At 39.7% G+C, this 23227-nt stretch overlaps 1 protein-coding gene across 2 annotated transcripts in view; it reads right to left on the reverse strand.

The window, feature by feature from the left end:
• SLC1A3 (solute carrier family 1 member 3) overlaps positions 1–23227 on the reverse strand; it is a 102648-nt gene that overhangs the window by 19922 nt on the left and 59499 nt on the right. For both annotated transcript variants that reach the window (XM_042453447.1, XM_042453446.1), the window contains exon 3: positions 13000–13137. In XM_042453447.1, coding sequence (XP_042309381.1) covers positions 13000–13137 — 138 coding nt within the window. The remainder of the gene's footprint in view (positions 1–12999; positions 13138–23227) is intronic.

A 23227-nucleotide genomic window follows, 5' to 3' on the forward strand; every position in this document is an offset into this window, starting at 1 on the left:
ATTATTATTATTATTATTATTATTATTATTATTATTATTATTATTATTATATTATCATTATTATCCTTTATTTATAAAGCGCTGTAAATTTACACATAAATGAATTATGTGTTTAGACTCAGGTCCCATCTCCAGGATATCTCATTATGTACATATATGCAAACACAGATATTCCAAAATCCAATAATAATAATCTGAAATCCCAAACACTTCTGAATCCAAGCATTTCAGGTAAGGGAGACTCAATCTGTATTAGGTATGAGATGTCATTAAAGCCTTTACATGTCCACACACAAGGAGATGGAACAAGAGACAAGAGTGTCAACTCGGCTATCATTCCTATCCCTTCTCTCCTTCTCCTCTGTGTGCCTCTTTTCTGCTGTAGGCAATGTATCAAATGGGGGTTAAACAGAGAGGTAGAGGAGTGGCAGTGTATCAGCCATATAAATCTGTTCTTCAAGCCTCCTCAGGAAGCAGATGGAATGTGGTAGAAACACTAGGGTTAAGGGGGAGTACATGGAAGTTGAGTTGAACTCCCAGGATGATTGAAACATGTTGCCAACATGGAGCTGTCTGAGTTCCTGGGGCTACCTCTCAATCCAGCCCTCTCCAGCCTGAGGCCCATGAAATGCTTTGGGTTCAAGTTTCCACCAGGACCAGCCAGCCTAGCCTACATTTGGTGTGATGGAAGTGGTAGCCTAAAACATTTGGAGGGCCTCAGGAGGGAGAATTTTAAAAAGGTTTTTTTTTTAAGGATTAGTCATTTAAGCCTAAAAGACTGGTGGTGGAGGAGGAGTGGGGTTGTATGTAGTTTATGAAAGCTTATGATGAAATAAGTTGGTTAGTCTTTAAAATGTCAAAGGCAACTCCTCCTCCTCCTCCTTTTTTGGTAGTAGGAAATAGCCAGCATGGCGTAGTGGTCTGAACATTGGACTGTGATTCTGTAGGCCAGGTTTTCAATCCCTGCTCAGCCATGGAAACCTTCTAGGGCAAGTCAAATTCTTTCAAACTCAGAAGAAAGCAAAATCAACCTCCCTTTGAAGAAATCTTGCCTTGAAAACTTCATGATAGAATTACCTTAGGATCTTTAAAAGTCAGAAGCAACTTGAAGGCACACAACAACAAAACAGAATAACACTGCAAGGTTGGAGATTGTTCTAGACAATGTCACCACTTAGGCCTCTGCTCTGGGCTAGAATGAGAGACACAATCCCATACCCTCCAAATATTCTGATTTTGCAGGACAGTCCTAATGGAAAAAGGTGGAATATAAATAAATCATATTAATTAATTAATTCTCAGTTGTCCCATTTTTTCAGCTGCTTAAAAATATCCCTGTTTCTTTCTCATCCTCCCACTTTTCCCATGAGCCTCAGTTTAGTTCAGTTGCTGCAAACTGAGTTCAAAATAATTTGTACTCAATTAACTCATCAGGGGAGAGGAGAGGAGAGGGGCAGAATCTTGCCTTTCCCAGTAGGCTCAGGCAAAAGCAAACCACTGTAGCCTCCCCTAGCGTGTGTGTGTTCTATCTCATTAATAACCATTAATAACCTTTGCCATCTTGATCATACTCTGACTTTACTTGCCCTGATTTTCCTCTGTGAAATGTTGGAGTGTATTTAATCCCTATTAAAATATTTTCTCAGGCATTCAAATCCACACTCCCCACCCCACAGTTATAATCATCATGCAAGGAAGAATGAGTGCACTAACAATCCCAACATCACTGCTATCACTTTCTAGGTGGAAGGTCTGCACTAGGAAGTCTGCTCTTTGGCCAACGCAATGTTAATGGCCTATCTTAAGTTTTCAAAATAGAAAAGGGCCCTCTCCAAGTTCAGCATCACAGAACAACATAACTATTCATCCAGAAAAAGACTCTTCATTGCTTTAAAATGTGAAGAAACTTCAAAGGTAGATCCCAGCAAGAAGCGGCTGAGCAGACGCTTGTATCACATAACAGATGCTCATTATGTTAATGCCTTGTCTATTGCCATAAGGTTTTTATTATTATAATGGTTTTGTTAATGGTCAGTGTTAATAACACAATTTCTACTGGCAGCGGTATTTTCTTCATTTCTAAATTTGCTCTGACCTCACTCTCAACATCCCAACCACAACCATGTGCTTACTCTGTGCATGTATTAATATCTAAGCTTTTCTTGTTAACTGCCCTTGAGTTGACCTTGATTCATGGTGACCCTGCGGATGAGCCACCTCCAAGACCCCCCTGTTTCCACTGCTCTGCTTAAGTCTTGTAGATTCTTGCCGTGACCTCTCCAATTGAGTCTATCCACTTAACATGTAGTCCTTCTATCTTTCTACTACCTTCAACCTTTCCCAGCTTTATTGTCTTTTCTAATGAGTCATGCCTTCTCATGGTGTGGCCAAAGTATGACAGCCTCCATTTGTTCATCTTGGCTTCCAGTGAGATTTCAGGCTTGATCTGTTCAAGGACCCATTTGTTTTGTCTTTTTGGCGATCCATGGTATCCTTAGCACTCTTTTCCAGCACCACATCTCAAATGAGTTGATTTTCTTTCTGTCTGCTTTCTTCGCTGTCCAGCTCTCACTTCCATACATAGTGATGGGGATTACCATGGCTTGGATGATTCTAACTTTAGTGCTCATATCTGTGCTCTTAAAGCTTTATGCATTTTTTTTAGTCCAGGAAAGCTCACACTACAATAAATCTCATAGTCTTAAAGGTTCTAAGACTCTGGTTGTGTAAATTTCTTAGATGGTTTAGAAGATCAAGATTCCAAACCCTCCAACTCATAGCAGCAATTATGGGGGCAGATCTAGTATGTGTTCATACACTTTCTTGCATGACATAACTCTAGTCTAGGAAAAGAACTAGAGGAAAATGAAAGTATGAAAGGAATAACTAGCAAAATGTATAAAATATTAATGAAGAATAAAAGAAAAGAAATAAACCAAAATATTTGGAAAGAGATATGGGAAGAAGAGTTAGGTCAGGATATAAATTTTGTGAAAATGAATGGAATAAAATTTGGAAACAAAGACATTTGAAAAACTTATCAGTATGAATTAAGGAAAATTATTATAAGCTGATCTGGAAATGGTACTTGACACCAGTGAGATTACACAATATAGGTAAGAATAAGTCAAAATATTGTTGGAGAGGATGTAATGAAGTGGGATCATAGATACATATGTTGTGGCAATTTATATATGTAAAAAAATTGAAAAAAAGTAATATTAGAAATAGAAAATATTATGGATATAAGAATTGATAGAAAACCAAATATAGTATTGCTATCACTGTATAATGATGTAGAATGGAAAAAAGAAGAAAGAAATCTTGTAAAAAAAATTGCTTACACAGCGAGATTAATTATAGCGAGAAGTTGGAAAACGAAAATAAATGTGGAACTGGAGGATTAGTACAAAGAAGTCTGGCAAATAGCGATTAATGATATATTAACATGTAAATTGAAAGTGAAGAAAGGATTATGGAAAAGAAATTATTTTGATGAAATATGGGAAAAATTATTGAAAAAGTATTAAGAAAGGAAGATGGGAAATTACCTTCACAAGATGAATTAACATTTTGGTTGGAGTATATGGATGGGAATGGCTCCGAAGAAGGGGTGCACTGAGGTGATATTTAGTAAAATAAGTAAAGTGTTAAAGCATATGTTTGTATGAGGAAAGCGTGATAATTTGTATTGTAAAATTTAATAATAATAATAATAATAATAATAATAATAATAGAAATTATTAATAAAAATGAGATGCTTTTTGAAAGGCAGTGAAACAAATAACCAGAGAATTTTCTTGATGACTATAAGTGATGTAGAGTGATGATACTTAAAAGTGTGGTCCACAAACTGATACCAGTTTGTGAGTTATGGACTGCTGGTATTCTAACAGTTGTATTCAGTGGGCACAAATATGGTGCTAGTCCCTGGCACACTGAAAAAAAACCATGCCATTTCCCCACATAAGGAAGCTTAAGAGGGACTGACATAGAACCTTCAGCTGCAGCAGCAGTCTATGAATTTAATATGTATATGAATTTCTAGGGATGAGATGAAATGGGGTGGGTGCCTACTGATCTGTTTCTTCAAAGTATTTATAATCATTCATTGTGGGGATCTGAATGCTTTATTAAATGGATCCTTTGCCTGATCCCAGAGGGACTTTCTTTTATTATTTCATATTTCTTCTTCTTGTATAAACAGGTAAACAAAGTTCTCACAACAGAAATACAGGAACAAACACTGTAACATTAATGTACAATGACATTTATCATTCCAAAACTCAACTGAATTTAAAAACAGTTTTAAAAAACATAATGATAAAAACATACAGTGCTTTCCCTTACTCACCAGTTAATCTGTTCCTAGAGGCTTGCCTATTAATCTGCTGTGCCTATTTCTCTTTTACAATAGGCTATATTATTATTTCATCATAAGTTTGGGATATTTTCAAAATTGCTGCAAGCCACTCTGACTAACATGTATACATTAGAAAGGAGGCATACTTCCTTGCATAAATAAAAACGACGTAGAGCAGCAAGTCTATTTGCATAATTTTAACTATAAATAAATCAAAATAAGTCTGGCAGAAGCCACAGATATTATTTAATGTAGACAGTTCTTGCAGCAAGGCTGATGAAGAACTCTGTTAATTCATTCAAAGATATAACTGTGCTAGTATGTAGAATCAGTACATAGAGAGATATCGTTGCACCTTTGACACTAACTAAAGAAAGAAGTTAGCAGCATGAGCTTTCGTAGACTTAATTCTACTTGAATTTTGAAGTCTACCTTGCCCTTGCTGAAAAGCATAAATAAGCTGTAGCCCAAAGGACAAAGAGTGTCTGGGGTGTCATTTGATCCAGGAGTGTTCAGCTGTGGAAACTGGCTTCAATGTTGAAGGAGATGATCAGACGGGGGACGGGAGCGAAACCCCTCCTTATACTATCCATGGCAACAATCATGTGAAAGACATTCACACATGACTTCATGTGAAAGTCTTTTGTGCAATTGCGGTCAATCACAGTTTAATGATGGGACACTGACAGGATAAGTGTGACATCGTATGAAAATCTTTTCATGATCATGCTATAAGGATGGGAAAAGGACATTTTGTCCCTGGTCTGATAATCTCCAAAGGCTTGGGTCCAAAATGTGGGAAGTAGGACAGAAAGACAAGACTTTATCTGAGCATGTACAAAATGTTTTCAGGGCCTCTCTGAGTAATCATGGTTGGCAGCATGAGCTTTTGTAGACTTAAGTCTACTTCCTCAGATGCATCTGGAGTTAAGTCAGACGATCGGTATGTAGAGAGATCTTGCAGCACCTTTGAGACTAACTAAAGAAAGAAGTTGGCAGCATTGGCAGCATGAACCTTCGTAGACTTAAGTCTACTTCCTCAGATGTATTTAGACTTAAGTCTATGAAAGCTCATGCTGCCAACGCTGCCAACTTCTTTCTTCAGTTACAAGATCTCTCTACATACTAATTCTATTAATTTATGCTATGGGTTGTGAATTTGTAATTGGACTCAAAACCTATTGACCTCCAAAAGTTTCTTCCAATGCCAGCATTTGTGAATGGACTATGATTACTCAGAGAGGCCCTGAAAACATTTTGTACATGCCCAGATGAAGTCTTGTTTTTCAGCTCTACTTCCCACATTCCAGACCCAGGCCTTTGACATTGAAGCCAGTTTCCACAGCTGGATACTCCTGGATCAAAATACACCCCAGACACCATTTGCCCTTTGGGCCACGGCTTATTTATGCTTTTCAAAACTCAGCAAGGCCAAGGTAACAAGAAACTTCGAGATGCCCAGCGGCACATTTCCCTTTGCTCACATCTGCCAGAGTAGTGCCCTGCTGTGGGGGCTGCTTAGAGGTCAGTTTAACTCTTTGCATTAGTCTGTCTTTTGCTCACGGTATTGGAATGCGCCAGACAATATGCTTTTTGAAAGGAAACTAAGGGAGTAATTTATCTTCTTTATGTGTGCTAAGCAGAGCAGGAGGTAGAGACTAGCATGGATTCACAGCAAGCCACAGAACAGTGATTAGTAACAGCTGACAGCCCCAGACCAAGGCTCTTTCTCTTTGGTCGCCTCATTGTAATACCCGACTACAAAGAGCTTACTGTCCCATTGCCAAGAATCAGAAACGCAGGAGCGCCGAGGGGAACAGCACAAAATTTTTCAGTAACAAAACAGAGTTGATACCTGCTCAGCAGAGCCTGGAAAAGACCATCCTTTTATGAATGTGACATTTAAATTAGCATCCTTTTCTATAAGGGTGGTTTCCTCCACCATGCTAGGAGGTTTACACATCAGCCCATTCAAAGTTCGTTTTTGAGAAAGAAAGAAAAAAAAACCCTTGGTGGTTGAAGCAGAAAAAACAGACATTCACTTTCAAAGGCCATTTCCTTCTGAAAAAAGACTCTGAGTTGATGATTTTGTTGGATCTCCTAATGTTAAAATAAGCCTGCGAGAACACATAGTGATGTATTTGGGTTTAATTAGAGGCAAGTTCATCACCATAACTTCTTTCTTATGCCAGCCAAACAGCGTGATCTCTTAGCATGCAGAGTGATTTAGCAGAAATGTTAATATCCTAGTTAAAAACGGTATCCCTGAAGCAAATTCCCAGTGCATGAAAAAGAAGAGGGAGTTGCATCTGCTTAAAAAACCATTACATTCATTTGAGCTCTCCCACATCAACCTCCCCAGACAGAAACACATCAGCGGTGTATGGATTTGTGAGACCGCATTGCTTAAAAATAGCTTGTATTTATTAAACAGTTTCACTAAATGCTTCACATACATCCCACACAACTTAAAACTCAATGAGCCTAAAGCCCCCTATCAGGGACTACATATTTATTAATTTATTATATTTATTTGTATCCTGCCCTTTTCCCAGAACTGGAACTCAGAGCGGCTTCACAACACTAAAAAACAGTACAATTAAAAACAGAGGGAAAAGTACATTAAAAAGGAATTAAATTATTGCAATATTAAAACAGATAGTTCTTAAAAGAATAAAACACATTTTAAAAGATAAAACTATATATATTATGTATTTTTTAAAATATATAGGTATTTATGTACATTCATATCCCAATTTTTCTCCAGTGAGCACAAGGCACATTACACAACTCTCCTCCCTAAACTTTATTTTCACAGCAAAACTGTGAAAACTGTGGGCCAGTCGCACAGTGGACTATATCGTAAGGGGGATCACAAGATGTGCAACCATGACAGACACCACATGGGTAGTCTTTCATAAAAGTTTTTTTAAAAAATAACAACCATGAAATCTAGATTCTCAGATTTATCCTTATGAGTAGCTGAGTATGAAAGACAAAAGGCTTGCTTAAGACTACCCAGTAAAGTTCACCACATGTGACTTCAGGATTTTCCCATTTCATCATAGCTAAGACTGAGCCAGAATTTTTCTTAAAAGAACAGCAGATTCAAAGTTTGGACACTCTTGGTGTGTGGAATTTCCTGAGACTGACCTCCCTCTTCTTGCCCTAGTTCACCTTTCTTTGCTGCCACTATCCAGCTTGAAGTCCTGGCAGAATGAAAACAGTATTTTATTATTTATGTCATTTATTTATAGGATGCCTTTCATCCTAGATTAGGACCCAAGATGGCCCACAAAATAATAAGCTAATTTTTAAAAAAATCTCAAAACACAATTAAAACAATCACATTAAAACCACATGTTGAAAAACAACATACAATCATTAAAAAAAACATACAAAAGTTTTTTTTGTTGTTTTTTTAAATTAAAACTCTTAGGTGACCCAGCTGCTGGTGTTCACCTCCCTTTCCATGACTTTCTGGGATGTATGCCACACAACCTCTGATTTTATTATATTTCTCTCTGATGACCTCCTGCTCTTAGTCTATGCAATTCAGAGAAAAAGCAGTATCTGGGGACACTGTTACCATCGATGGTAAACTTGCTATCAACTTTGCCCTCTTTCATCCCCTCAAATATTGCCAAAAGATCTTTCCAACTAGGCAAGCTATGAAAGAGGGATGGAAAAACTTGGGCTATTTCAGCTCAGTCCTAAACTAGCTCTTCCAATGTTATACTTTATATTGGGTCTAAGGAATAGCTTTTTTCTTCTGCAGGATGATGAAGATGCTTACAAAAGGAAAAGGAAAACCAGTAAGGCAGCATTCCTCTGAAATATGAGCCATGGAGCTAGTCCCCTGTAGCTTCCGGCCGAGGGCCAGCATGTCATATAAAAACCAGATTTCAGGCATTGCTCTCTGACCTCTGTAAAAGAGGATCAGAGTTCATGGCCTCACTTCAAAGTGCCAGCACTTAGACAGCAGCCCTCTTGCATATAGCCAGAGAGCAAGCTCAAGAATGATCTAATAAACTTTCTTGTAAGGGACATTCAGGCCCAATAGAGCTACGTGGCATTTGAACAGTTATATTACCATGATGGTATGCAGCATCTTCTATCAGAAAAGACTGTTTCTCCCTATATGACATGGTCTGCTTTTAATGATCTTCAGGGGAGGATTTTCTCTCTGTCCCACCACCATGGACGTGGCCTTTGCAATGGTTGCTTTCAGGTTGTGGAACTTTCTTCCATGGGAGGTCTGGCTGGCTCCCTTTCTGCTCTCTTTCCACCAGCAGCCAAATACTTTTTTTTGTTTAATCAGGCCTTTGGTGCGGAAATTATGAGGCAGAAGGGTGTTTGGAGTGTGGTGTGCTATGGTTTTATCTTTTTCTATTTCAATTATGTCTTGAATGTATTTCAACTATGTCATTTTAAAACCAAATTACAGTGGGCCCTTGTGGGGTTTGGTTCCAGGACCCTCCGTGGATAACAAAATCCGTGGGTGCTCAAGTTACATTAAACATAATGGAAAAAGAAAATGGTGTCTCTAATATAAAATGGAAAATCTAAGTTTGCTGTTTGGAATTTATTCTTTTTTTGAATAATTTCAAGGTGTGGATGCTTGAACCCATGGATAAAAAATCCATGGATAAAAAGGGTTGACTGTATCCGTTTACAATTTTTTAAAACTTCTTTTACTTTTTTTTTTTGTAAGCTGGTTTGAGTGCCTTACCAGGAGAAAGGTGAGAGCCACTGTGATGTAGTGATTTGTGTGTATAGATAGTGTGCATTGTGCACCTTCGAGTCATTCCCAACCTAAGGTGACCGTAACATGCGGTTTTCTCTTGGTAAGAGTTCTTCATAGGGAGTTTGCCATTGCCATCTTCTAAGGCTAAGAGAATGTGACTTGCCCAAGGTCACCCACTGGGTTTTCATGGCTGAGCTAGGAATCAAATCCTGGTCTCCAGAGTTGTAGTTCAACACTCAAACTATTATGCCACACTGTCTATTTGCTGTCAAGTCAGCTTTGGACTATGACTCTGAAGACCATAATTCAAATCCCTGCTTAGTTATGGAAACTGACTGGTTAATATTCGGTAAGTCACATTCCTTCAACTTCAGAGGAAGGCAAACGCCTCTGAACAAATCTTGCCAAGAAAACCCTGTGACAGTTGCATTAGAGTCACCATAAGTTGGAAACAACTTGAAGATACACAATAACAACAACGTTTTGATTTTTTTGTAAGCCACTTTGAATACCTTGCCAGGAGAAAGAACATTGTGGAATGATCATGGCTCTATGGTCTCAATCATAAATGCCTTCCTACTTTACCAGATAGCAGTCAGATCAAGTGAAGGAGGTCTATTCAGCTGGTGACATCACCAGTAAGCAGGGTGGTAACAATCAGAAGTAGGACCCCTATTGCAGACTCTGGTGCTGGTATGAAACATCCTATTCTTGTGCCCTAATCACCAGATGAACAGACCTCCATCTTGCCATGCAGATGCTGCCAAGTACATTTGGGTGAGTTGGACCAAGAGTTGCTCATGTAGAATATGGGCCTATGATTTTATGAATCATACATTTATGAATCTTTAAGGGGGCATTCACACTTACTTTTTTTATACTGAGGAAATCTTCATCTTCATGGTGATGCAATCCCAGACCGATGTTCCCACTAAATTTACCACAATCGAATCTGTCCAAAGCATTTAAATCTGCTCTGGCATTCACACTGGCACCAGTTTGCATCAGCATGGAGGCACCTCATGGCTGGGAATGATCCCAGTAAACCAGATCGATTCGGTAGAGCACTCACACCACTGAAGATCCGGAGCAGTCTGGCCCTTTAAAAAAGACATGGTAAAGTACCCGGTGCCAAATGCACCGGGTTAACTGGGTTTTTCAGCACCCCCCGCAAACTGCACCAGGTGTATTTTGAGCTAGTCTAAATGTTGGGTTTCACATTGGGTTATTTCTGTAGTGTGAATGTCCTCCTGCATTCTCAGATTTGACAAGAGACACCAGAGCAACTCAATAGAACACCCAGTGGGCAAACAGATGTTTGACATATGGAGGAACTTGATACCAGTCTTTTGCTTGAGGGAATTATGTTCATTTATTATTATCATCAATGTGAATTTTTCTTTCAACCAAGGATGCTCACAGTCATGTTTCCCCCAATTGTTTGCTCATATTGTTGGAATTATTTGTAAACTGGTTCAGATATAAGATATATCAACAACAGTAACAAAACCCAAGGAAAATACAGCAGCACATAAATGTTGTGAGTTTGCTGTCCTCTTACTGTGGACATAAATGCTGTGATTGGTGGATTACAGACCGCTGAAAAGTGGTGCTCTTCCGCCACCGCCGGTTGCTGCGTCCGGGAACCGCAGCAGCCAAACCGCGCGGTTCCTGGACGCAGCAAAGAAGAAGCGCCAAAATGGCGCTTCTACTTGCATCCCAGATGGGATGCCGCGAGGCGCTACTCGCGCACTCATGGCGTCACATCTGGGGCGCAACATGCGGATGCTATGCGTCTTATACGTCAAAATGGCGGCGCCCGTGTGTATAGGGTGCCGCCATTATTACGCCCCCGTCATGTGCTGGGGTGAGGCCGGTATGGACGCTAGGTCCTCGGCCAACCCCTAGCACGTGACGGGGGGCGCCACAAAGGCCTGTTTGTAAAGGGCCATTGTTTCCCTAATTGGGCATCTTGCCTTACAGCAAGGAGGGGAGTCTAAGGAGTTTATCACACCACTATTATTATGAGTGAGGAAGAAATGTTGCACTCAACGGATATCTCAACTGATAAGAAAATAAGTCTCTAAAATCTCAAATTTTGTTGCTGTATAAACCAATTTTATTTTGGCATTTTCTTCATTACAAAGTATTTCTTGGGAACCCCCAGCATTACCAAGGACTCTACATTCCTAGGTCAGTTTAAATTAACCCAGTATTTTCTGAAATTAAATACATCTCCGCTTAGCTTTCTGTTTGTATTATTCTGGAACTAGCTAAAATGGACACCACCAGTAAACACCACTATTGGTTCCAGGACACAGATTCAACAGAGGCCAAGTGAAGGGATGAGGAATGTTTTCACCAAAATGAAATGTTCCTAATGTTTAACTCATGTAATATTGTCAAACCACTTTAGTACTTTGGGGTATAACTCCTGCATAATAATAAAGGAGGCTCAGTGGAAATTGGTAAAAATCAATTTCTGAAATGTTGCATGAATTTAGATGTTACATGGGATCAGTAGGAGAGAGAGGAGGAAGAATGCAAAGGAGCGAGGAGTGAGAAAAATCCAGGATATTTCAAGAAAGAGTTTGGATGCAAATCTCTGAATGGAAAGGTTAAATATAAAAGAACTGCAAACTCATTTCTTCCTGAGATCTTTTCCTTCTGAAATAAGCTCTTACTTTCTCTATGATGTCCATCTTTTCATAAACTTCTATCACATTTCTGCTAAAACTCCTACATGCTGCATCTTCTCTTTGCAAGGGTGTTGCTCAAAAGCCATTATGATTTGGATTTTTTTTTCAATTGCCTCTTCTCTTAAATGATTAGCATCATGGAAGTTTAAGGAAGCTTATACCACAGTTTGAAAGTTATACATTTAAACTAGAAATGCTACCTTCTTTAGTTACTCACATACTTTCTTAAATGTTACATTATTTAGGATAATATCTGTACTCGTAATAACTGGGCAGTGCCTATACTAATGTTACAATGTTGAAGTAATGGCTAATATCAATACAGTGCGAAACAGATGGCCCTGAAAGTCCGGCTTTATGCCTACCCTTTGAACGTTGGATTGGGGCTGCTGCAACTGAATGCCGCAGCCCCAATCCAGCATTTTTCCAGCCCCAAAATAAGTGACAAAATGCAACTCCTTTTTGGAGTGGAAAAAAGGTGCCCTTTCCACTGTGGTCGTGGTTTTTAGGCATTTCTAAACATCATGCCACAGAAACGATGCATGATCAGCGGGGTGGCATGACGGCAGCTTTGGATGGCATCAGGGTATGTGCCATGCATATGCCACACCCCCATGCCACCCCAAAGCTGGCATTTTTTGCCTGTCTGTTTTGACCCTACATTAACTTTTTTAGATAGTTTATAAGCTCTATCTGGAAAATCTAATAGTAGGTCATTATTACTACTCTGACTGGGCACTGCTATCTAAGATCTTAGATACAGGTAGAAGTCATTTTTATGACACCCCTCCCCTCTAATTGTAACTTTATGTTGAATTTTATACCTATTTACATTGAATTGCCGATCATATCTTTACTCCTATCAACTAATAAAACTTCTTTCTCCCAAGAAGTGGACATGTCAGAGACTAAACCTGTGACCTTCTATATAAAAAAACAACTGCTCTGTCACCAAGTCATGGCCTCTCCTGAATATATAAATCCTTGATCTTGTTCCTAATGATCCATTCGTTATCAAAACACAATATACTTGAATTATTTTAGGCGTGTGGTCATGTGCTTGATTATAAGTAGCTTTTTTGTTAACCAATACATTTCCATACACACACAAAAAGAAATCTAAAAGTTAAAAAAATAGTATCAGCATACAGCAAAGAGAGAGAACATAGAGGAAGAAATTACATCTGTACCTGTTACTAAGCTGGATACAATGAGAGGCAAAACCAACATCTGTAACATTCTCATTAAAAGTTCACCAGGGAAGGAGAAATATTTCACTTCTCGATAGCTGAAGTTGTATGACCGGAGACCAAATCCAAGGATAATACCTGGAGAGAAAGAAAATAGCATAAGAAGACATTTTAAAGCAAACTGCATAACTACACAGACTAGTACTTGTTAGAACTGAATAGGAGGTTCACCGAACTAAACAAAAATACATGCATCAGTTTTATATTGGTTGAACAGTCATGGCTTTCAGTAAAGAACTGTGGGAATTGTAGGCTGTGAGGCAGCTAAGCATTCACATTCTCTACTGCATAACACCTTATTTACTTCTAGAAGTACAGTTCCTAAGGCTCCCTGGATAGAGGAAACAACCATTAAAACAGTTTATCTATAGTGCAAACATGCTCTGAGTTCACTTGCATAGGGCTTGTCATGACAAGAAATTTTCACATCAACTTCTCTTTCCTTTTGTTAACTTAATTTGCACGTGAATAGTCCATCATCGAGGCCCAATGCACATGGATGCCCTGCTTATAGAAGCATAGATTTCTTTTTTTGGCCTGTCTATGGCGGCTTTGCCTTCTCATGGCAAATGGGTCATTTGGCTTGTTCACCATGAAGAGACGTTGACATTCTTCACATCAGTGTGGCTGCCACTAGCAGGGTGGTTTTGTGCACCAGCTGGGAGAGTCTTCAATGTCATGTCCGTGCCAAATGCAATGCCTGCTCCTGTCTTGTTTGAAGTGAGGGAAGAGGTGATCCCACATTTAACCTACAAGATGGTTCATCACCACCATATATTCATTAGCAGCATAAACCCATACAAATCTATGCTCCAAGCAAAGCTTAGATAGGCCTGATACACACCGCCAGGAGATGACGTCCTGGCAGCGATAGTAGGGCTCGGGAACCACGCACCAACCACATGTTCCTAAGCCCTACTACGTGTCGGCGGTACCACTATTCAGTGTAAATGATGTGTGGGTGTCTGAACGCCCACATGTCTTCTACAGGAAGCACCGTCATAGAGCTGTATTACTTTCAAGCTCTAAAAATATGTTCCATTGAGTTCAATTATGCTTATCCCAAATAAGTGGGGTAGATTGTAGCCTAAAAGGTGTGTCCTTCCACTGATGGAATTGTTTCTCCATTTCCCATGCTTCTCCTGAGAAAACTTTCAGAGCTACTTTTCAGGTAATGCAAATGACTAGAGCCTTGCCTGTATTGTCCAAAAGGCCCACTTCCTTCCTCTTCTGGTGTGAGTAGTCTGGATTGTGTCTAACACATCCCACACCAGAACTGGGGCAAAATAAGGTGGCAAAATTTACCTGTTACTGGATCTTTTGGGAAGATCTGGAGCCCTCTGTTCCTGCACCATGGTGGCTGTCTGCATGGGCATCCCATGCCTGGCTCATCTACTGCTGCCATGGGTCACTAATTCTGAGGTCAGAACAAGACACCCAACATGTGACTGTTACTAGACTCCTCCTTCTGACCTCAGAAGTGAGAAACCCATCGCAGTGTCTGACAAACTGGAAAGCCCAGTGGGACACTTGTGCAGGCAGATGCTGTGGTCCAGGAACTAAAGCCAAGATAACAGGGGGAGGGGGGGGCAACGATGAGGCCAGGTTGCTCCTGGAGTATCCTGGCCAATGCAAGATAAGGCCTCAAAGAAGGGGGAAGGAGAACATTCCATAGATGTAGTAGACATCCATTAGTGAATTGCTTGATATAATGCTGAGTCTGCCAATTGTGCTAAATATGTCCAGCCTGGAAGAATCTTTGTAGACAGCAAATAATTATGTGCATTTGATTGCCATGCCCACAAGACTGGTATTCCCACAAGACAGTACCCAAATGTGGCATTGATGCGAAGCACTCTTAGCAGAATCAGGATGTGAATTATATATATATATATATATATATATATATATATATATATATATATAGCGCCAAATCTTTGGACTATTTTTCTACTGCTCCCTCACAATGCTTCTTTCTGGTACCCACCTGAACAACTGCATTGAACCCCCAAATTGTGTTCTGAACAATAATTTCATTAGACCAAATTCAGGTCTCAAAATTGTTTGCAAACTTTCATTTTTCCAAAACACTTAGTCAGACAAGATGGTTAAAAAGAATTTTCCCTTAAAAAGGTGTGGGAATGAGTGTGGCTGATTCAAGCCATGGATCCAGTTTAAAGACAGAATGTAGAAGGATGCTTGAGATGTTCAAATTAGGGTCTATCAGGTGCTAAGATAGTCTCACATTACATGGGCACTATTCAAAGGGCTGTGGGGACAACCAGAAATAAAAATCATTGATTGTTCATTTCTGAAAGTATGAAATCCATTTAGATTTATTTGTCCTAAAGTGATTAAAATTATATGGCTTTCTCAGTATTTCACGGATGAAAACCAGGACACATGTGGCCAAGTGACATCAATGTGTGGTCAAAACGGCAAGAATTATTAATGAAGAAGAACACACAAATTAGGAGAGTCTTCAGCAATTTTCTTTTGCCTAAAGAGCACGATTTCATCTCCTTCTCTCCTTCCCCCCTTTCCTGAATCAGTTGGATATGAACTAGTTTTGCACTGTGAACTGAGTTTGCAGCAGCTGAAATAAGCCAAGGACAAAAGGGGAGGAAGCAAGAGAAACTGAGATATTTTAACAGTAGTTGGAAAAGTGAGATGACAGAGGACTGTAAAACCAGGAGAGCTGGAGGGCATGAAACTGCCATACAAAAATCAACCAAATAACCAATAATTAAATGACAGAGAAGTACCAACAATAAAAACATATCATACACAGAACAGCCCACTAAAAAGTCTTCCAGAAGCCCACAAACCAAAAGCCAGAGGAAAAAGAAGTGCCTTAACATGTCACATTAAAAACATCTAGTGGGAGGACAAAATGAATCTTCTGTGAGAGGAAGTTTTACAATCTAGGCATGGCCACAGAAAAGGTTCTCTCCCATCCTTCAAAACCAGTGTGCTTCCACTGCCATTAGGACACAAAGTAAAGCTATCCCTGCAGATTTCAAAGATAGAGCAAGTTCATTTGGAAGGAGGCATCATTATTCCTTTAGCTATTTGGGGTCCAAACCTTTTAGAGCTAAAGATAAGACAGAGCAAATTAAGAACTATTTCAGAAATAGTGCTCAAGATGCCTCTTTGTCTACAATTCTGACTGTGGCTAGTATAAAAGAAAAAGTAGAAAAGAAAAATTTAAAATACGAACATCTATTCTAGCCAATTAGGATCATTCATATGATTTATGAACATACACATACAAAATCAAATGCCTTTTTAGATCTACTGACAGATCTAGTTTCATCATTGGATGATTACAAGATCAAATAATGATTTCATATGGATAAAGAGTCATCAAATTTTGTCCAGTCACATGATATACAGTCAGCCCTTCCCAACTGCGTGCTTGGCATCCATTGATTGGAGCCTCCATGGATGTTGGCGCTTGCACAAGGCTGTGCTGCCATTGGGAAGAAGAGGACCTGAAGTCCTGTGGTTTTTGTGATCCACAGAGGGGTCCGGAATGGAACCCCTGTGGATAAGAAGGGCCAATATACCTGTATTTATTTGATGATTTTTCTAATGAAGTCAACTTCAGAGTATGGTGACTCTATGAATGAAAGACCTCCAAGCATCAGCTATTTTGCTCAGATCCTATTCTACTCCCATTGAATCCAGTAACAATGCCATGGACTGGACCCACAGATATGCACATCTTTGTAACCATAAAGCTCTGCAGGGTCATTTATATGATAGTACGCAAACCCCCATGCAAGTTCTGCAAGGGGCATAGGACCTCTTACACCTGAAAACAGAGCTGTACAACTCGATCTCACTGAGACATGGGGTTGCTTAGTATCACTTGGGAATTTGGGGTGGTGGTGGTAATTCAGCTTGTATTTTAATATAAACTGACCTAATTCACACTTTCTGAAGTAAAGGATGAACTGGAACATAATTATCCTTCACTATTTGCACTTTTCTGAAGTTTGCAATGCAATTCTCCGGTTTAAAAAAATGTGTACATTTGGGAAAAATAAATACAAAAATGTATGTTCTGAGGAAAATAGGATATGTTAGAGGAAAGTGCTTGTAAAATGTGCATACTATTATTATTATTATTATTATTATTATTATTAACTAAGGAAAGTATTGTTTAACTATGTGTATAAATGTTCATGCACAGGAAAATGTGCAGTGAAACCTGTACAAATATTCTTATGGGCTTAAAAAGAGGCGGAAACAGGATCAAAATGAAGTTGTAATTAGGAAAAAATGCAAAGAATATAGAGTGCAAATCATCCAATATCACTCAAGAAGAACTTGGCACAGTGCAGGGTCATGCCTGACAAGATGAGATCTGGAGCAACTCCTTCTCAATAAAAGTTTCAGCTTTCCAAATAATTTGTGAGCCTTTCAATGGAACAAAGCCTTGTAAGAAATCCCACAAAGCCGTTCTACAGGTTTTCCCTTGACCTTTCACATCTGTCTGTGTAGTGGAGGGAAGAGAAACAAACATTGAGGGGAAAAAAGGAGGACATATTTCCAAACAGCAACAAAATCTTACCTCCATGATTTTTTTCCTGAAGAACAATGCATTAGAACCTTTCCGATCTTAATATAAATCAGCAGCATGAGAGAAGACTAAAAAGATGCAGTTGAGCACAACTGTTGAAGAAAACACTAATGTTTTGAATTAGTCTGATACTGTTCATGTTAAATGGAAAATTATTGAGTTAAAATGGGTAATGAAATACAAGTTTATGGACTTTATCACATGGGAGAAAATGGGGGCAAAAAACTGGGGTTTAAACGGAAATTATCCCATGAAAATCACACAATCACATTGAAGATTTTCACACACAGCGTGATTAAACAGGACTTATCCTGGCAACAACCAGGTAATAACCAACAACAAATCATTCATGGGATTTCCCCATGAATGATTTATTGCTGGTTATTACCTGGTTATTGTTGGGATAAGTCCTGTTTAATTACGACATCATGTGAAAATCTTCAATCACACAATTTTCACAGGTTAATGTTTGTTTAAATCTCCACTTTTCCCTGATTTCCCCAGTGGGATAAAGTCCTATCATGTTATTACTATTATTATGTAAGACAATGTGCTTCTTTTGATTACAGGTCATACAAAATGGTAACAAACTCATCAAATAAATAATTATAGAATGATAAAAGTAGAAAATTGTATAACTAGTGTCAAGGTAAGGACCTGAATAGATTGCATCATATAAATTCATGTATCCAACTTGTACTCTATAGTATGGAGCACACACTCTAAATCTTCATTTTGTGGAAAAAGTGGAGTATAAATAAAGACAACAACAAAAACAACAACGCAGCAATATCGTCACCATTTTGCCAGAGCCTCCACATTTTATACCTTCTCTCTCAAAAAGTGTGTTGTAGTCGGAATGGTCAATGGGAAGCAGAGGGATCACCAAGTGCCTCCCTGCCCTCATCTCCACCACACAGTTTTAATTATGTGAGGGACAGAATTTCTGAATACGATTCTAGCAATTAAGCCAGACTTTTCCTACTTTGTGCTTCACAGATGTTTCACATGACAACTATGTTGTGCTGGGACTTTTGAGAGTGGAAGGTCCAGCGCAACACCAGGACATTAGGTGGATGAGGGCTGGACCAAACTCCACGATGACATTTTACATGCCTTTGGCCCTGTTCTTCTTTACCCGGTCCAGTACTTGAACTTTATTCCTTTCATAACCACATCTTGTCTGTAGGCTCATCTATGCCAGCAAGAATACTCTGGACTGCTCCTCTGGCCCTGGAGCTACTCTGGATTCCCTCCATTACCTCAATACTCCAGAGTGACACTGGTATGTTAGCTACATACATGTCCCACTGTGCTGCCTGAAGCAACTGCCACTGGTATGAGTCACTCCCTCTGAAGTCAGAAACAAGGCATACAACATTGACCACATGGCTGGAGACTTCATTGTGAACTTGGAGGGAGTGACTCATGCCACTGGTGCCACTGGGTGTCACAGCAAGATGCATATGTAAACAGTGTTCCAGTGTCATCATGGAGCACTCCAAATTTTCAAAAAAAAAAAAAAAACAAAAAACCACCTGGTTTAGCGATAGGGCAGATTCAGCACAGGACTGTTTTTCCCTCCTAAAAACAGTCCATACTTGAATCAGGGCTTTAGGCCTCAGGTCATGGTGAAGATGGGGGATGAACGAGTGTAATTAAGCCATGTAGATGTCCCCTGTGTCTTATCTAGATGATGTGGTCGCCTGTTACAAACTAGGCCAAGTGATGTTAGCCACAAAAATAAGCATTTAAAAATTAAAATGAAGAAAAGAAAACCCCTCCCCAATAAGATGGTTTTCATCCCACTAATAAGGCATCACTTCAACTTGGAGGTTATGAGTATTTGGGCAGTGGGGGGCAGGTGATTCATAGTGGCACACCCACAGGGTCATCACACAGATTATTCATAGCCCTGACCACATACTTTTTGCAGTAAATAATACAAACTGTAAGAGCATATGGAAGTTTAGAAACCAGAAATGAGAACTTTTCTTAGACATAGCAAGAATATCTATATCAGCTTAACATGAAAAGGTGATAAAAAGAAAAAGATGCAGAAATATTTGCAACTATTGGAAGTATGTATGTGTTTGTAGATTCCCTCAGTGAAACTGGAGGTGCTTCAATGACTTTTAAAGAACTGAATTAAAATGTTTGGAAGTAGATGAGAGGACAATCCCAGGAGAGCATGTATAGTTCACTGAGTGTGCTAAAATTAGTGTTCCAAAAGTTCCAGTACCTTTTTCCTTTAAATTTAAATAAACAATGAAAAGTAAGTACATATGGTTGCAAAAATGTATGCAGAATAAAGGCAAGTATTTGAATAAAAATAATCTCCACATAGATCTGACTAACAACAGAAAATAGACAACTAACAACAGACAACTAACAAAATAATTCCAACAAGGAGAAATCCAAGGTTCTATACTTAGACATTAAAAATGAAGCGCACAGGATGAGTGGCACCTGGCCTGGCAACAGTACATGTGAAAGGGATCTAGGAGTCTTAGGGGTCAAGCAGACGGACACAAAAATGTTGTTCATGGCCACACTGGCACTGATTACACCAGGGCCGCAGCAGCTGCATGGCCTATTCTTGTAGGATAGGCCATGTCTAGCAGCAAGGATGAAAGACTCCCCAGACAGCAGTATGAAAATATAAAATCAGAATGAGATCCAGGGCAAGGCAAACCAAGGACTGAGGTGCCCCAGAGGAAGCTCCTATTACTGGGAGCATGCCTAAACTCAGCTTACTGGTAGCTGATATACCAAGGATAGCCCTTCCCCACTGACCAGTGTTGACCTTGTGCACTTGTTTGACTCTCTGGCCAAGATCCAGCATTTAAACCAGTGGAGCCCAACTCTTTGCCAATCTAGCTTAGCTGATGATTCAGGGGACGATGTTTCTTTCCCCTTTTCCTGGGGACACAATGGCAGCCAGTGGCTCCCAGGTGCAGCTCTAACCCACACCAGGCAGTGCTCAGGAGCTGCTTAGCTCCCCTGCACACCCTAAATAGGAGAAGAATCAGCCATTGTATTCTGGATAAGAGAAGAAGTTGCTCTTTTGACCTCCATGTACACTGGCAGTTGGATGGCTCCCAGGTACATTCTTCATGAGTATCGAGAAGAGGGAAAGAGCTAGGCATGGGAGCCTTCAGCTGCCCTTATGCACTAGATGCAAAAGTGGCACACAAGGAGATGCAGGGTACCTTCTCCCAAACACCCTTAAAAGGTCTTACTTTGGCGTAATTGGTGGTTATGCCAGCATAATCCACTTCTAGGATTTCAGCCTCTGTTTAAAAAATAACAATCCAAAAACCACCTGTCTTCACTTTGTACCCCAAGACTAGCAGACTAGGTGCCATCCATAATGCCATCACTAAACAGGCCCTATTCATAATTATTACCCAGTTCACCTATGGAGAAGGTGACATCTGGACCAGGTGGTACATAGAGTAAGCAAGTTCATTGAACAGTCCTTAAGTTATCCTGAGCCCAAGCCTTTATAGACTTTATAGGTCAAAATTATTTTTGAATATGGAAAACAGTACTATCAATAGAAGTTTTCACTAACACTCAGAATCCTCATCTAACTTTAAGAAACATAAAATGAAACTGATCAGGTCCAGATATACCTTCCAGCTATCTAGATTAATCCACCTTTTAAGCTACTTTTAAAATGTCTCAGAGTCTTTCTCACCCGCCACATTATCCTCCTCAGTTTACTTCCATTGCTGCAAACTACAAAGTGCAAAGGTAGCTTGCACTCAACCTGGCGGGGAGAGGGAGAATTTTGCCTTTTTCTGTAGACTCAGGTAAATGGAAACAGCTGCAGTCTCACCTAACTAGTCTGTTCTACTTCATTAATAACTGTCGACATCTTTGACCACCCTCTGATGTTACTTGGCCACATATGCCCCAGTTGTCATCTGTGAAATACTGGAAGTTATTGGCTTGCTCTGGCCTCTAATGGCTGGTAATACTAGTCCCAACTGTTTCTCTTATCTTGTGCCCCAAATTGAAAGCTTGTGGCCTTTTAGCAATCAGGCATTCTGGATTTGCATATTAAAGGGGGAGTACACAACACCCACTTTTTTGAATTGGTTCTAGAAATGTATCAGAAGCTGGAGTAAGTATTTTAATACTGTCAGGAATTTGTTCATAGTCACCACAGAATCCACCACACAATTAATTATTTCCAAGATAAACGTGAGACTGCCTTGGCTCGAGGGAATCTGTGGCTGAAGGTGAAGGATTCCCTCTCCTTAAAATGTATAAAAATATTTACCTATATGTCTGTCAATTATACAGGCTGGCATCTTGTTTGTGAGTTATGGTAATATAGGTCCAATGTATGCTACTGTGACCCACTTTTCCAGTTCCCCAGGAGTCTGGAATTCTTTATCAATTGCACAATGACCAAAATCCCTTCCCATCCTACCTTTTAAGTGAAGCTCCTACTGCAGATACAACCATTTCATATCTTGGAAGAGAAGAGTGATCAGCAGAGATATATTTAGCTATTTTCTTGTACCTGTATGTGATGAAAGAACATCATCTTCAGGGACCTCATAAGGACCTCCAGAGATCCCTGTGGATACCTATAGCAGCATGCCCAGCTACAGGAAAACACCTAGATGCATCTCTGCTGAGTCCTCTGGTCTCTAACAACAAGAAATTGCCACATTGGGATGGGGGCTGTGCCACTTAAAAGGTGGGATGGAGGGATTAGCACTGGGAGCTGTAGCTAAGGCCAGATGTATATCTCCCAGTGCAAGATTCTCAGTCATTATTTTGAGAGTCATGGAAGTTGCTGAAAAAGTTGGAAATAAAAAGAGAAGAAACAAATGCATGTAACTGATGCTGCATTGGCGGACCTTGTAATGTGTATTATTTAGTGTACTCATTTCCATTCCAAATCTTCCAGCATAAAAACAAGCAAAATCCAGAATGAGCACTCTGCAGAAAGAGCTTACAAGAGCACCTAATTGCTGAAATACATGAAAAGTAGATAGACTAATATCAAGCAATAGAACCAGCAGTAAAATGGATTATTTGAGGGCTGACAAGAAATAGTAACATAACAAATTAAAGTTTGCCAGCCTGAACAAATAAAACTATGGCTAAGACAAGGGCATCACTAGGGAGTGCAGGGGGTGCAGACTGCACCAAGTGGGATCTTAGAGGGTAGAAGGCACTAGTGGGAAGGGGCTAGACCTTCGGAGAACTCCTAGACAGCTGCAGAAACATAGCTGGGTTCTGCCTGGCTACCTGTCGCTTCCCTCCAGCCACAGAATGATCATGTATGAGGATGTATGTCATCAACCTGATAACAGGCATTCACTGTTCTGCTGTGGCAGGGTTGGGAGTTTTTTTAAATAAAAAAAACCCCAGGTTTTATGTTTAAGCCTTTTTTTTTGTTTAAACCATTTTTTTTTTTGCATTAGCAATAGCATTTACATTTCTGTACCACTTATGAGTGAACTCAGCACTCTCTAAGCAGTTTACAATCTGTAAGCCAATTACTCCCAACAAGCTGACCTACAAAAGGATGGAAGGCTGGGTCAACCTTGGAGC

This window comes from Sceloporus undulatus, chromosome 2, assembly GCF_019175285.1.
Source record: "Sceloporus undulatus isolate JIND9_A2432 ecotype Alabama chromosome 2, SceUnd_v1.1, whole genome shotgun sequence".
Lineage (NCBI taxonomy): Eukaryota > Metazoa > Chordata > Lepidosauria > Squamata > Phrynosomatidae > Sceloporus > Sceloporus undulatus.